This window comes from Mastigoproctus giganteus, chromosome 8 (genome assembly GCF_048544385.1).
Source record: "Mastigoproctus giganteus isolate SK-2022 chromosome 8, ASM4854438v1, whole genome shotgun sequence".
NCBI lineage: Eukaryota > Metazoa > Arthropoda > Arachnida > Uropygi > Thelyphonidae > Mastigoproctus > Mastigoproctus giganteus.
In genome coordinates this window covers 5,303,123-5,317,251 of record NC_143582.1, presented here as the reverse complement: position 1 = coordinate 5,317,251, position 14,129 = coordinate 5,303,123, and the positions used below count along the sequence as shown (strand labels likewise).

General features: G+C 39.2%; 1 protein-coding gene across 1 annotated transcript in view; it reads right to left on the bottom strand.

Annotated features, from left to right (window-relative positions):
• LOC150081220 (tRNA (uracil-5-)-methyltransferase homolog B-like) overlaps window positions 1-14,129 on the bottom strand; it is a 110,433-nt gene that overhangs the window by 14,509 nt on the left and 81,795 nt on the right. Inside the window, exon 9 of the mRNA XM_090379430.1 lies at window positions 11,829-11,930. Within this exon, the coding sequence (XP_090235556.1) occupies window positions 11,829-11,930 (102 nt within the window). The remainder of the gene's footprint in view (window positions 1-11,828; window positions 11,931-14,129) is intronic.

Genomic DNA, 14,129 nt, shown 5'->3' with positions numbered 1-14,129 from the left:
GTCACACAGATATAAGGGATGCAGAACTGCAATTTGGGGAGTACGTCTACAGAAAGGATAGACAGGATAGGAAGGGGGGAGGGGTTATGCTATTAGTTAAGAAACACATAAAAACCAAGGAAGTGAAGCCAGTCGACATCGCTGGACAGTGCAGTGTTTAGCATTTTAGCATTTAGCATTAGCAGAGGCATATGATGCAAGAAAGCAAGCTTATTCAGCATCAGCCAAAAAAAAAAAAAAAACCCACTCCCATTTCACCCCTCCGTTTGTTCGAAATACCTGTCCAGTTGAGCTTTAAATTTGTTTAGGCTATCAACTTCAACAACCAGTGATGGAAGTCGGTTCCACCAACCAACCACCCGCTGGCCAAAGGCAAATTTCCGCACATCTATCCGACATCCGTCCTTCCTCAATTTGAATTTATGCCCTCTGAGGTGATTATTCTGAGAAAGATGAAGAATCCCATTGGCATTGAGCATGCTCAAACCATTCAAAGCCTTATACACCTCTATCAGATCACCTCGCCGGTGCCTAGTCTCCAGACTCTGTAATTTGCAAAACTTAAGCCTTTCTTCGTAAGAGCAACCCTTTGTTCCATTTACTAATCTTGTTGCCCTTCTCTGAACCCGTTCCAGCAGCTCTACATCCTTCTTGAAATGAGGCCTCCACACCTGTATACAGTACTCAAGATGTGGCCTTACCATTGCCTTATACAAGGGAATAATCACCTCCTTATCCCTGCTAGAAAAATTCCTGTATATCATTGACAAGACACCATGAGCTACTCTTGCAGCTCGTCTGCACTGCTCAGAGAACTTCATATCTGCCTGCACAATTACCCCAGGTCCTTTTCATTCTCCACCACTGTCAGTGTAGTACCGCAGAGTTGATACGTTGCTCTGGGGTTACTGTTTCCCATATGCAGCACTTTACATTTGTCGATGTTAAACCTCATTTGCCACCTCTCAGCCCATCTGTTCAACCTGTCCAGATCCTGTTGCAGCAGCATAGCGTCAGTATTGTCCTTAACGACCCTGCCAACCTTTGTATCATCTGCAAACTTGGACATTAAACTTGATATCCCATCATCAATATCATTCATAAACACCGAAAACAACAACGGACCCAACACTGAACCTTGAGGAACTCCACTAATAACATTAGTCCACATTGAGCAGTGTCCATTGATTACCACTCTCTGTCTTCTGCCACTCAACCATCCCCTTATCCATAGCAGCAATTTGCCTCCAATGCCACACTGCTCCAATTTGTGCAGCAGTCTTCCATGTGCAACAGTATCAAAAGCCTTTCTAAGATCCAAATATATAATATCAAAGTTATTCCCTGCATCCAGTTCTTTTGTGACTACATCATAGTATCCAATCAAATTGGTCAGGCAAGACCTGCCCTTAACAAAACCATGCTGCGTCTGAGCTATAACTGAATTCTTGTCTAGATGATCCTGCAGTGCTTCTTTAACCAGTGCCTCCATTAATTTACCTGGAACAGAAGTTAAACTAACAGGTCTATAATTACTTGTGTCAGCCTTTGAACCTCCTTTGTGAATTGGGGTCACATTTGCACATCTCCAGTCCATAGGTACCTCCCCTGAGTCCAAGGAAGCTCTCATAATTATGGCTAAGGGTTTGCTTACTTCCTTTGCTGCCTCCTTTAATATAACTGGATAGATCCCATCCACCCCAGGTGCCTTTTTTATGTTTATCCTCAACAATCTCTCCTCCACTTTCCTCTCAGTTATTACAAAATCATCCAGCTCACTGCCAATGTTTACTTTACCTACATCATTCTCCTTCCTGAATAACTCCTCATGCGTGAATGTAGATGCAAAATACTCGTTTAGATTGTTAGCCACCTGAGCAGGATCCTCAACTGTTGAACCATCAATATCCAGTGGACCAATCTGATTCATCCCTTTCCTTTTCGAGTTCAAGTATGTAAAGAACTCTTTTCTGTTTTTCTTTGCATCCTTTGCCAAGGATTTTTCATAGTCTGCCTTTGCCTGCCTAATCTCCTTTGTGACTTGGTTACAGACCAACTTATATCTATCATAGGCTTCCATGTCACCCATTAATTTGTATGTATCCCATGCATTTTTCTTCTCTGCCACATGTCTCATTAGTTCATCTGACAACCATTTAGGCCTAAACCTTGAACAATATTTCTTAGTTGGTATGTAAAGCCTGGTAGCCTCCAAGATTAGTTCCTTGAATGCTTCCCATTTTGAGTTTGCTGTTGGTAACATCATCAGTTGGTCCCACTGTATAGAATTTAAATACTCTCTCAGACCATCATAGTCGCCTTTACGAAAACAAAAACCCTTCCCTTTACCTCTGATGGTAGTTACCTCCTTGAGTAAATCCCACTTCAACACACTGTGATCACTGCCACCTAGTGGTTCATTTATCTGCAGGAGGTTCTTAATGCATGAAGAATCACTACTGATAATCAGATCAAGAGTATTGCTCCCTCTTGTTGCCTCACGAACATGCTGATGTAGAAAACAATCATCCAATAAATCCACAAAAGCCTTGCTAGTGTGCGAGTGACCAACCCACAAATTCCAGTCAATATCTGGGAAATTAAAGTCCCCCATTATAAGACTCTCTGATTTACTGGCCCACTCTATTTCCCTGTACAATATCTTATTATACTCATCAGAGTCATTAGGCCTATAGCACACTCCTACTCTCAATTTTGATTTCCCTATGCTTATGTCACACCAAACTGACTCGACGCTGCCCTGTCCATCGATGTCGACTGGCTTCACTTCCTTGGACTTTATGTGTTTCTTAATTAATAGCATGACCCCTCCTCCCCTCCTGTCCTGTCTATCCTTTCTATACACATTGTATTCCCCAAATTCCAGTTCCGCATTACTTATATCTGTGTGACACCACGTCTCTGATATCCCAACAATATCTGCCTTTGATGTTTTGAGCAATACCTCAAATTCATCAAATTTATTTACCAAACTCCTAGCATTGGTGTACACGCAGGTATACATGCACCTGTTTCTATTCTTAGCTACCCTAACACAACCCATGTGTTTACTTGTACCGCAATGACTACCAGCAGTCTCTGAAATATCCTGCATCCTGTTTTTCAGACTTCTGCTCATTTCAATAGAAGCAGTGCAAGAATCACTTCCACCTCTGCCACTGGCTACTGTTAATCTATTAGTCCTTGTATCCCCCCCAACTAGCAGTTTTCCGACCCACCTAACACTGCCTCGACAGCATCAGCAAAAATTCTTGCACCCTTTCTATTTAAGTGTATCCCATCCCTGTAGAAGCAATCTCTCCTGTTAACAAGTACAGTCCAGGCTGAAAAAAATTCTACCCCTTGAGCCTTGCACAATCCCTCCAGGGCCGAATTGATCGACAAGGCTCTCATCATATACTCCCTCCTATCGTGTCTGGGCAGAATTGCAGACACTTTCAAGTTCAACCCTAATTCACGGCTTTTTTTCAACAGTGACCTGTACTTGCTAAGTAATTCCGCCGGTCTCCTACTCTTAATATCATTAGTGCCAACGTGTACAACTATATCACCTTTTGTGCCCTTAAAAGATGATATCCGCTCTACAACGTCATCAACCTTTGCCCCTGGCAGACATACCCTGGTCCTATTCCACCTATCCTTTTTACAAAGGATGTTCCCCGTTTCCCTGACAATAGAGTCACCAACAACTACTAGTTCCTGTGGGACCAGCGCATTCTGCCTAGGGGGCTGCTTCTGTGTTGCCTGATGATCAAGTGCAAGCTCTGGCGTTGATGTGGGCAGCTGAGAGCTTGATGGGCCCCTCAATTTATTTCCTTCGAGGGCATCCACCCTGTCCTTCAAGCTCTCATAAAGGCCCATAACAACGCTGAGTTGTCGCCTGATTTCCTTGCACTCCTTACATCGTGCACACACAAAGACATCCCCCTTGGCAGTATCATGTCCCGTACCCGACTGCTCCGCAAACATCAAGCAAACAGTGCATTTTAATAGACTGTGATTCAGAGGGCAACTGCCCCCCTCAGTTCTCGCCTGAACCACAGCACTCCCATTAGCTTGAGCCTTTTGCTTTGCTGCTCTGGTCAGAGTCATGATTCCGATTTAATTCAATAAAATTCAAAACAAAAATTAAATCCTTAAGTTATATCCCAAAACAGTTATGTTATATATATATTTTTTTCGGTATCTAGTGTTTTCTACGAGTTCCCTTTATACAACTTCCGTATCACGTGTACCACTATAGTTATGTATTAATTATTTGTTAGATTAAGTCGTTACATATATATATATATATATATATATATATATATATATATATATATATAGAGTTAAAAGTACAATTTAATTGACAATAAAGTTTATCAAGATTAATAGATTTACTGATTAATTGACAATATTATATTATGCACTATACGACACTAAGCTTATGCTATCGTGTAAAAATGGCGGGAAATCACGAACGGTATTTCTATGGACTTGTAAGTATTGATTAGCTTCCAAATCTCGCTATCTCAATTTAGAATAAACTAAGGATCCTGACTAGGTCTATAATCTACTTATAGAAGATAATTTGATATAACAGTTGGTTAATAAATCGACTAAATTTGGTTAAAAAAAAAAATTTGGTTTGTGACACGTGGATTTGATACCGTTACCGATACTAAGTAATATCTACAAAATCTCTGTCTAAGTTAAACTTTAAACTAAGTATCGTAACTAGGAATATAAAGCTACTCTAGAAAATAAGTTAATATGACAATTTAAACTAATAAAGCAGAAAATAAATCAGGAAAAACTTCTGTGTTTGAAGAGCTTTAAGGAGCAATGTCCGCACAGGCTAACCTCGCACCCAGACTTTTGGTGTTGAGTCAGTTTGGTGTGACATAAACATTGGGAGATCAAAATTGAGAGTAGGAGTGTGCTATAGGCCTAATGACTCGATGAGTATAATAAGGAACTGTACAGGGAAATAGAGTGGGCCAGTAAATCAGAGAGTCTTATAATGGGAGATTTTAATTTCCCAGATATTGACTGGAATTTGGGGACTGGTTACTCACACACTAGCAGGGCTTTTGTGGATTTATTGGATGATTGTTTTCTACATCAGCATGTTCGGGAGGCAACTAGAGGGAGTAATACTCTTGATTTGATTATCAGCAGTGATTCTTCAGGCATTAAGAATCTGCAGATAAATGAACCACTAGGTGGCAGTGATCACAGTGTGCTGCAGTGGGATTTACTCAAAGAGGTAACTACCATTAGGGGTAAAGGGAAGGGTTATTGCTTCCGTAAAGGCGACTACGATGGACTGAGACAGTATTTAAATTCTATACAGCGGGACCAACTGATGATGTTACCAACAGCAAACTCAAAATGGGAAGCATTCAAGGAACTTATCTTGGAAGCTACTAGGCTTTACATACCAACTAAGAAATATTGTTCAAGGTTTAGGCCAAAATGGATGTCAGATGAACTAATGAGGCATATGGCAGAGAAGAAAAATGCATGGAATACATACAAATTAACACATGACACAGAAGCCTATGATAGATACAAGTTGATATGCAACCAAGTTACAAAGGAGGTTAGGCAGGCGAAGGCAGATTACGAGAAATCCTTGGCAAGGGATGCAAAGAAAAACAGCAAAGAGTTCTTTACTTATGTAAACTCTAGAAGGAAGGGGATGAATCAGATTGGTCCACTTGATATTGATGGGTCAACTGTTGATGATCCTGCTAAGGTAGCTAACAAACTAAATGAATATTTTGCATCGACATTCACACATGAGGAGTTATTCAGCGAGGGGAATGCCAGAGGTGTATTCAACTCTAGCAGTAAGCTACAGAATCTTGAAATAACTGGGAGTAAAGTGGAGGAGAAACTGTTGAAGATAAACACAAGAAAGGCACCCGGGGTGGATGGGATCTATCCAGTTATATTAAAGGAGGCAGCAAAGGAAGTAAGCAAACCCTTAGCCATAATTATGAGAGCTTCCTTGGACTCAGGGGAGGTACCCATAGACTGGAAATGTGAAAATGTGACCCCAATTCACAAAGGAGGATCAAAGGCTGACACAAGTAATTATAGACCTGTGAGCTTAACTTCTGTTCCAGGAAAATTAATGGAGGCACTGGTTAAAGAAGCACTGCAGGATCATTTAGACAAGACTTCAGTTATAGCTCAGACACAGCATGGTTTTGTTAAGGGGAAGTCTTGCCTGACCAACTTGATTGGATACTATGATGCAGTCACAAAAGAACTGGATGCAGGGAATAACTTTGATATTATATACTTGGATCTTAGAAAGGCTTTTGATACTGTTGCACATGGAAGACTGCTACACAAATTGGAGCAGTGTGACATTGGAGGCAAATTGCTGCTATGGATAAAGGGGTGGTTGAGGGGGAGAAGACAGAGAGTGGTAATCAATGGACATTGCTCATCATGGACTGATGTTATTAGTGGAGTCCCTCAGGGCTCAGTGTTGGGTCCATTATTGTTTTCTGTATTTATAAATGATATTGATGATGGTATATCGGGCTTAATGTCCAAGTTTGCAGATGATACAAAGGTTGGCAGGGTTGTCAAGGACACTACTGACACAATGCTGCTGAAACAGGATCTGGAAAGGTTGAGCAGATGGGCTGAGAGGTGGCAAATGAAGTTTAACATTGACAAATGTAAAGTACTACACATGGGAAACAGCAACCCCAGAGCAACGTATCAACTCTGTGGTACTACACTGACAGTGGTAGAGAATGAAAGGGACTTGGGGGTTGTTGTGCAGGCAGATATGAAGTTCTCTGAGCAGTGCAGATGGGCTGCAAGAGTAGCTCATGGAGTATTGTCAATGATATACAGGAATTTTTCTAGCAGGGATAATGAGGTGATTATTCCATTGTATAAGGCGATGGTCAGGCCACACCTAGAGTACTGTATACAGGTCTGGAGGCCTCATTTCAAGAAGGATGTAGAGCTGCTGGAACGAGTACAGAGAAGGGCAACAAGATTAGTGAATGGAACAAAGGGGTGCTCTTACGAAGAAAGGCTTAAGTTTTGCAAATTACAGTGTCTGGAGACTAGGCACCAGCGAGGTGATCTGATAGAGGTGTATAAAGCCTTGAATGGTTTAAGCATGCTCAATGCTGATGGGATTCTTCCTCTAGCTCAGAAAAATCACCTGAGAGGGCATAAATTCAAATTGAGGAAAGACAGATGTAGGATAGACGTGTGGAAATTTGCCTTTAGCCAGCGGGTGGTTGGTTGGTGGAACAGACTTCCATCGCTTGTGGTGAGGTTGATAGCCTAAATAAGTTTAAGGCTCAGCTGGACAGGTATTTTGAACGAACAGAGGGGTAAAGTGGAAGTGGGTTTTGTTTTTTTTTTTTTTTTTTTTTTGGCTGATGCTGCATAAGCTTGCTTTCTTGCATCAAATGCCTCTGCTAATGCTAATGCTAAAACAAAATAACACTTCATACATATAATAATGAAGTTTATAAAGCATCACTAGATGCATATTTTGTGTTATAGTAATACTCTTCATTTATTCCTCATTTACTTTTTTACTTTTATTTTATGAAAAACACATACATACTAAAATCAATAGATTTATTACTCTTTTTCAAAATATAATCCCTATACACTAATACATTTTTGCCGTGACTGTGGCAAGGCATTTATGCCAGAAACATAAAAATAACTGGTGACTGCTCAGGTAATTCATTATAGATGAGAACAACTACCAGATTGGTGGTGACACTTTATCTTTCCTATGATCCCTACTTCATAATCACATAGTTTAACTCTGCATAGATGGTACTTCTTTTATAGATGATACTATCCTTTCATCAATATCCACCTACTTCAAGAATTTTGGCCTGCACCATCAATCCATGGAAGTCAGAAACCAAAATCTTCTCATTAAAACAACATCCAACAATCATCAAGTCTAACTTGGGAGCTCCCATCCCACTTGTTCAAAACTACACCAATCTAGCAGTTTTCTTTGATCCAAAACTTCATTTCAGTCATCATGCAACATGATGCTCACAAGAGCTGCCTATTAGGTGCATATGTTAAGCAGCAATTGCAGCATGTAACTGACAGATGGTCAAGTACATTCAAAACATTCTCTTCCCCACCTGTATGCAGCAGAAATATGGGCATTGGCAGCCCCCCAATCATCAAACCAGCATAAACCTCTGAGTATTTGCTCTCAGATGGGCTTTACACAGGCTCAAGTTACTGCCTCAGCTTTGGACCAGAGCCATGGTTAACATTATCAATATTCCAAAACTCCCATGGCTTAATGAAGAGAGGAGACTCCTAATAACAGTTAAACTTCTGGATTGCCTTGACTCCTCACCCTCCTTCTGGGATACCTATGCCTGGAGAATCCCAGCATCTAACCTTTTGTCAGCTCCACAGCTGTTCCCTCTTCATCCAAGAGATTTCTTATGATGATTTCATGCACCTAGAATCCAGACATCAATCTGAAGAAATTTGCTCAGGACCCTGTAAACAGACAGAGAACAGACCATGACCATCAGCCAAAATACTATCAGAGAACTTAATATCTGACTGCACAATTCCCCCCCCCCAGGTCTCTTTCATTTTCCACTACCCTGAGTGAAGCACCACATAACTGGTACGTAACTCTGGGGCTACTGCTACTTGCATGCAGTACTTTACATTTGTTAATATTAAACTTCAACTGCCATCTGTCAGCCCATCTGCCTAACTTTTATAAAACCTGTTGTAGTAGTATACTGTCATTACTGCCATTAACCACCTGCGAACCTTATCATCGGCAAACTTGTACATTAATCCTGATATGCCTTCATCAATATTACTGAAAAATATACAACAGAACAATGAGCCCAATGCCGATCCCAGGAGGATTCCACTAATAGCATTATTCCTTGTAGAGCAATGTCCATTGATTACCGCTCTTGGTCTTCTTCCACTCAACCATTTCTTTATCCATGGCAGCAACTTGCCACACTGCTCCAATTTGCACAGCAGTCTTTTATGTGCAACAGTGTCAAAAGTCTTCTTGAAATTCAAGTATATAATATCAAAATTATTTTTGCATCCAGTTCCTTTGTGACCACATTGTAGTTACAAAGAAAAAATTTGCCAGAGAAGATTTCCTCTTAACAACCCCATGTTGTGTCTGAAGTATAATTGCAGCCTTGTTTAGATGATCCTGCATTATGTCTTTAACCAGTGACTCCATTATTTTCCCTGTAACAGAAGTTAAATTTTGAGCCCCCTTTGTGAAATGGGGATACATTTGCACGTCTCCAGTCCTTGGAGACCTCCCTTGAATCCAAGGATGCTCTCATAATTATGGCTAAAGGTTTGCTTACCCTTCCATGATTAATTCCTTCCTTTGCTACCCCCATAATATATAATTGTCTATATCCCATCCAATCCAGGTGCCTTTCTTATATTTAACAAATTTCTTCCTCTTAACTCAGCAATTAACTCTTTCCCTTAACTTAACAATTTCTCTTCCACTTTCCTCTCAGTTATTACATTATCATTTAGTTCCCTGTTAGAGTTTCATAAATGTCTAGCAGCCATTTTCCTCGTATGTGAATGTAGATGCAAAATACTCAAGTTAGTCAGCAACCTGAACAGGATCATCAACAGTCAAACCATCAATATCAAGTGGACCAATCTGATTCATCCTCTTCCTTCTAGTGTTCACATAAGTTAAGAATTCTTTGCTGTTTTTCTTTGGATCATCTGCCAAATATTTCTCATAATCTGCCTTTGCTTGCCTAACCTCCTTTGTGACTTAATTTACAGACTACTTTATATCTACCATAGGCTTCTGTGTGTCATAGGTCTCCTGTGACCCCTGATAATTTATATACATCTCATGCATTTTGATTCTCGGCCACGAGTCTCATTAGTTCATCTGCCATCCATTTAGGCCTAAACCTTAAACAGTTGGTATTTCTTAGTTGGTACATAGTAGTAAATATTCCTTGAATGTTTTCCATTTAGAATTTGCTCATGGTAACATCAGTTGGTCCCACTGTATAGAATTTAAAAACTGTCTGAGAGTCACCTTTACGAAAGCAAAAAACCCCTTCCCTTTACCCTTGACGGTAGTCCCATCTTTATTGAAATCCGACATTGATACACTATGATCACTGCCACCTAATGGTTCTTTTATCTTCTCATATTACTTAATGCATGAATAATCACCACTGATAATGAATCAAGAGTATTACTCTCTCTTGTTGCCTCTCTAACAAGCTGTTATAGAAAACAGTCAACAAATAAATCCACAAAAGTCTTGCTAGTGTGCGAGTGATCAATCTACAAGCTCCAGTCAATATCTGGAAAGTTAAAATCTCCTTTATAAGACATTCTGATTTACTGGCACACTCTATTTCTCTATACAGTTGTTTGTTGTATTCATCAGTCATTAGGGCTATAACACACTGCTACTCTCATTTTTGCTTTTTCAATGCTCATGCCACAGCAAACTGACTTAACATTGCACTGGCCACCCATGTCACCTGGATGCACTCACTGCCTTAAATTTTATATGCTTCTTAACTAACAGCATAACCTTCCTCCTTCTCCTGTCCTTTTTCCATACACATTGTACTCTCCATATTCAAATTCTGCATCCCTTATTTCTGTGTGACACTACGTCTTTGACATTCTAATAATATCTGCATTTGATGTCTTGACCAGCACTTCAAATTCATCAAATTTATTTGCTATGTTCCTAGTATTGGTGATTTGCTATGTTCCTAGTATTGGTTCCTAGTATTCCCTCAGCATGAATTGTTGAGGAGGCTACCACCCTGCAGTGGGTTGATAATGGCTGCACTTTACTTTTTTTTTTTTTTTTTTTTAGTATTGGTGTACATACAAGTATACATGCATCATTTTGGCGCAGTATAGCCTTAGATGCTGATGCGCCATAAAAATCCTAATAACCAACCATACATGCATCTGTTCTTACTCTTAGTTACCCTAAAACAGCCCATGTATTTACTGTTCTGTGATGACGCCCAGCAGTCCTTGTAATCCCCAGCACCTTACTTTTCCGGCTACTGGCTGATGCTCCTTCCAATAGAAGCAGTACAAGAATCATTTTCACCTCTGCCTTTGGCTATTGTTAATCTATTAGTTTGTGAATCCCCCATCCCTCTCAAGCTAGCGGCTTTCCAACCCATCTACTATCTGCTCTACAATGATACTACCTCAATGGCATCAGCAAATATTCTTGCACCCTTTCTATTTAAGTGTATTCCATCCCTGTAGAAGCATCTCTCCTGTTAACAAGCACTGTGTGGCCCTGTGCTTGTTAACAGGAGAAAAATGCTACCCCATAAGCCTTGCACAATCTCTCCAGGGCTGAACTGATTGACAAGCCACTCATCATATACTCCCTCCTATTGTGCCTGGGCAGAATGCCCCTAACTCTTGTGCCCTTAAAGATCATATCTGCTCTACAATGTCATCAACTTCTGCCCCCTGCAGACATACCCTGGTCCTATTCCATCCATCCTTTTTGCATAATATATTTCCAGTTTCCCTGAAATCTACTTATCCTTTTTGCACAATATAGTTCCAGTTTCCCTGAAATCTACTTATCCTTTTTGCACAATATATTTCCCATTTCCCCTGACTGTCAATTATACAATTTTAATTTATCCTTATTACCAAATCTTTACTTAATATTCTCTTCCAAGCATATCTTGAGTGAAGGTATCTTAACTGAAGGTAGAATGCTTACCACTAATTAATTTCTTAATTAGTGGTAAAAAGCTTACCATTAAACCTTGCATTCCATTTGGCATCTTCAACTGGCAGTACAGCACTGTCTATACCTATAACTTTCCTTACATGTGGTGCCATTGCCACTCCTAGAGATCCTTCAAATAAAATAAAAAATTAATATATTTATATTTATCTGCATTCAACCACATTTTTCTGATAAAGAACTATTTACATAAACATAAGTTATTAATTATAAGACTGAAGAGACATGATTTATTTATTACTGACATCATACTGGAGGAATACAGGCTTCAATACAGAAGTATTTATAAATCTGTGCATACCATATCAACAGAGGCATGTGCTTATGGGCTATTTATATGCTTCCAAAATGAAAAATCTAGAATATCACACAAATGGAACCTCAGACCTCTAGCTGAGACCAACTAGTCCTGTATGAGAATGCTTTCTAAAAATTCTGACAATATTGAATATAGACCTTATCAATTAGATGACTTGAGGTGAAACCAGTATACCAGAAGTTTTCAACTTTTCTGGAATGTAACAGTACAGGTGACCCCCGCTTAACGCTGATCATTCGTTCCGGAAAAACAGAGCGCTAAGTGAATCCGCGCTAAGCGAGCGCCGTTTTCCCATAAGGTAACATATGTATTTATGAGCTGCGGTCGGTGCCATAGGATATTTCCTAATGAATAATAAACAGTAATGAAAAGATGCACAAATGTAGGTCAAAATATTTAATATTCAAATATTTGCACATATAAAATATTCTGCATTGCATACGTATAATTATGTGGTAACTACTTGCGTATCAAAAGTAAATTTAAAATTCCAATTAAAATAATGAATTTAATTTAATTGATGAATTTAATCATGAAAAATGTGTGGATTTTGAGTTGGACTTTGGCCCTCTTCCAAATAAACTAAAAGGGATATTAATTTTAAATCCCCCGCAGCGTTACAACCAACAATAAAGTCAACCGATCCTTCGCCGCTTTGAAACCTGGCATGTTTTTTTCTTCTTTCAATATGAAACTCCTTTTAGGCATTCGTTTCCACAAAAGTCCTGCTTCAGCTATGTTAAAAACTTGTTGAGAAGTATAACACATAATACCCCTCTTCAATAATTTTAACAAGTTCTTTTTTGAAAGTTTCGGCTCCTTGATCTGCACTTGCGGCTTCTCCCTGGATTTTAAATCTATTCAACCAGCCCTTACCAGTTTTAAATGGTTCCACATTTTTTTTTTTTTTTTTTTTAGGCGACTTTTCTTCAGATCATCATATTGGCTAATCTCTTTCTCTCTCTCTCTTTTTTTAATATTTAACTTAATTCAATTCTGCATTGGAATATTATCTTCAATAAAATTAGTCTTCCATTTCAATCCTAATAGCGGGCCTAGTCCTATAGAATAGAATAGAATCTTTAATTGCAGCAATGATAGACATACAATTAGTCCCGTCACGGCATGGTGGTGCCAGGGGTTTACAAAACATATTTACAAAAGATACATGAGAAAGTTGCTTGCAGTGGAACAGCTATCTTTCCCGCTGCAAAAATTAATTCTTTATTTTTTTATAATTGTTCTTACAGTTAAAGTTGCAAGTCCTAAATTATGGCACACATCCGTTTGTCGTTGACCGGAATCGATTTGCTTCAAAACGTCTAATTTAATTTTCAAATTCAGTCTTTTTCTTACATTTATAGTCTTCGTACTGCGCCCAGACGTTGTTGCTTTTTCATTCCTATCAGTCATTATTAGCTCTTCGAAAATGTAACTGCGTTGGTTGAATTAATTACGATACAATGTTCAAGTAAACTTTCCGTTACGCACGATGTCTAATACTGTACTGAGTGATGACTAGACTTCGGATAAATGCATATAACGCAAATATTGCAAGCAATATACTTGATCATTTTTTAAAATGTTGATCTCGGAACTACGTAACAAGTCACTGTACTGAAACTAAATTAGCGTGCGAGAAAATTTCACTGAGCGTGGGAAAATTTCTCAAGTCGGCGTGGGAAAAGTTTTAATGCTGTTTTGCTATTCATTTTCAAGCTATCGACTCCATCAAATGAAACGATTTCGTTAATATGTCAAAAATGTAATCTGTAAAAGAGCGTTATAGTGATCTGTGACAGCGTTATAGTCAGATACGGGTTATAATATAAGAACAGCGTTATAGCGAATCAGCGTATAGCGAACCGCGTTATAACGGGGGCCTGCTGTATTAGTTTTAAAGGGTTGCAGTTTTAGGCACATCAACAACTTAGGCCATATTGCACCATATATAATATGTCTGTAAACTGTGTGTGTGTCCTGTAATAAATT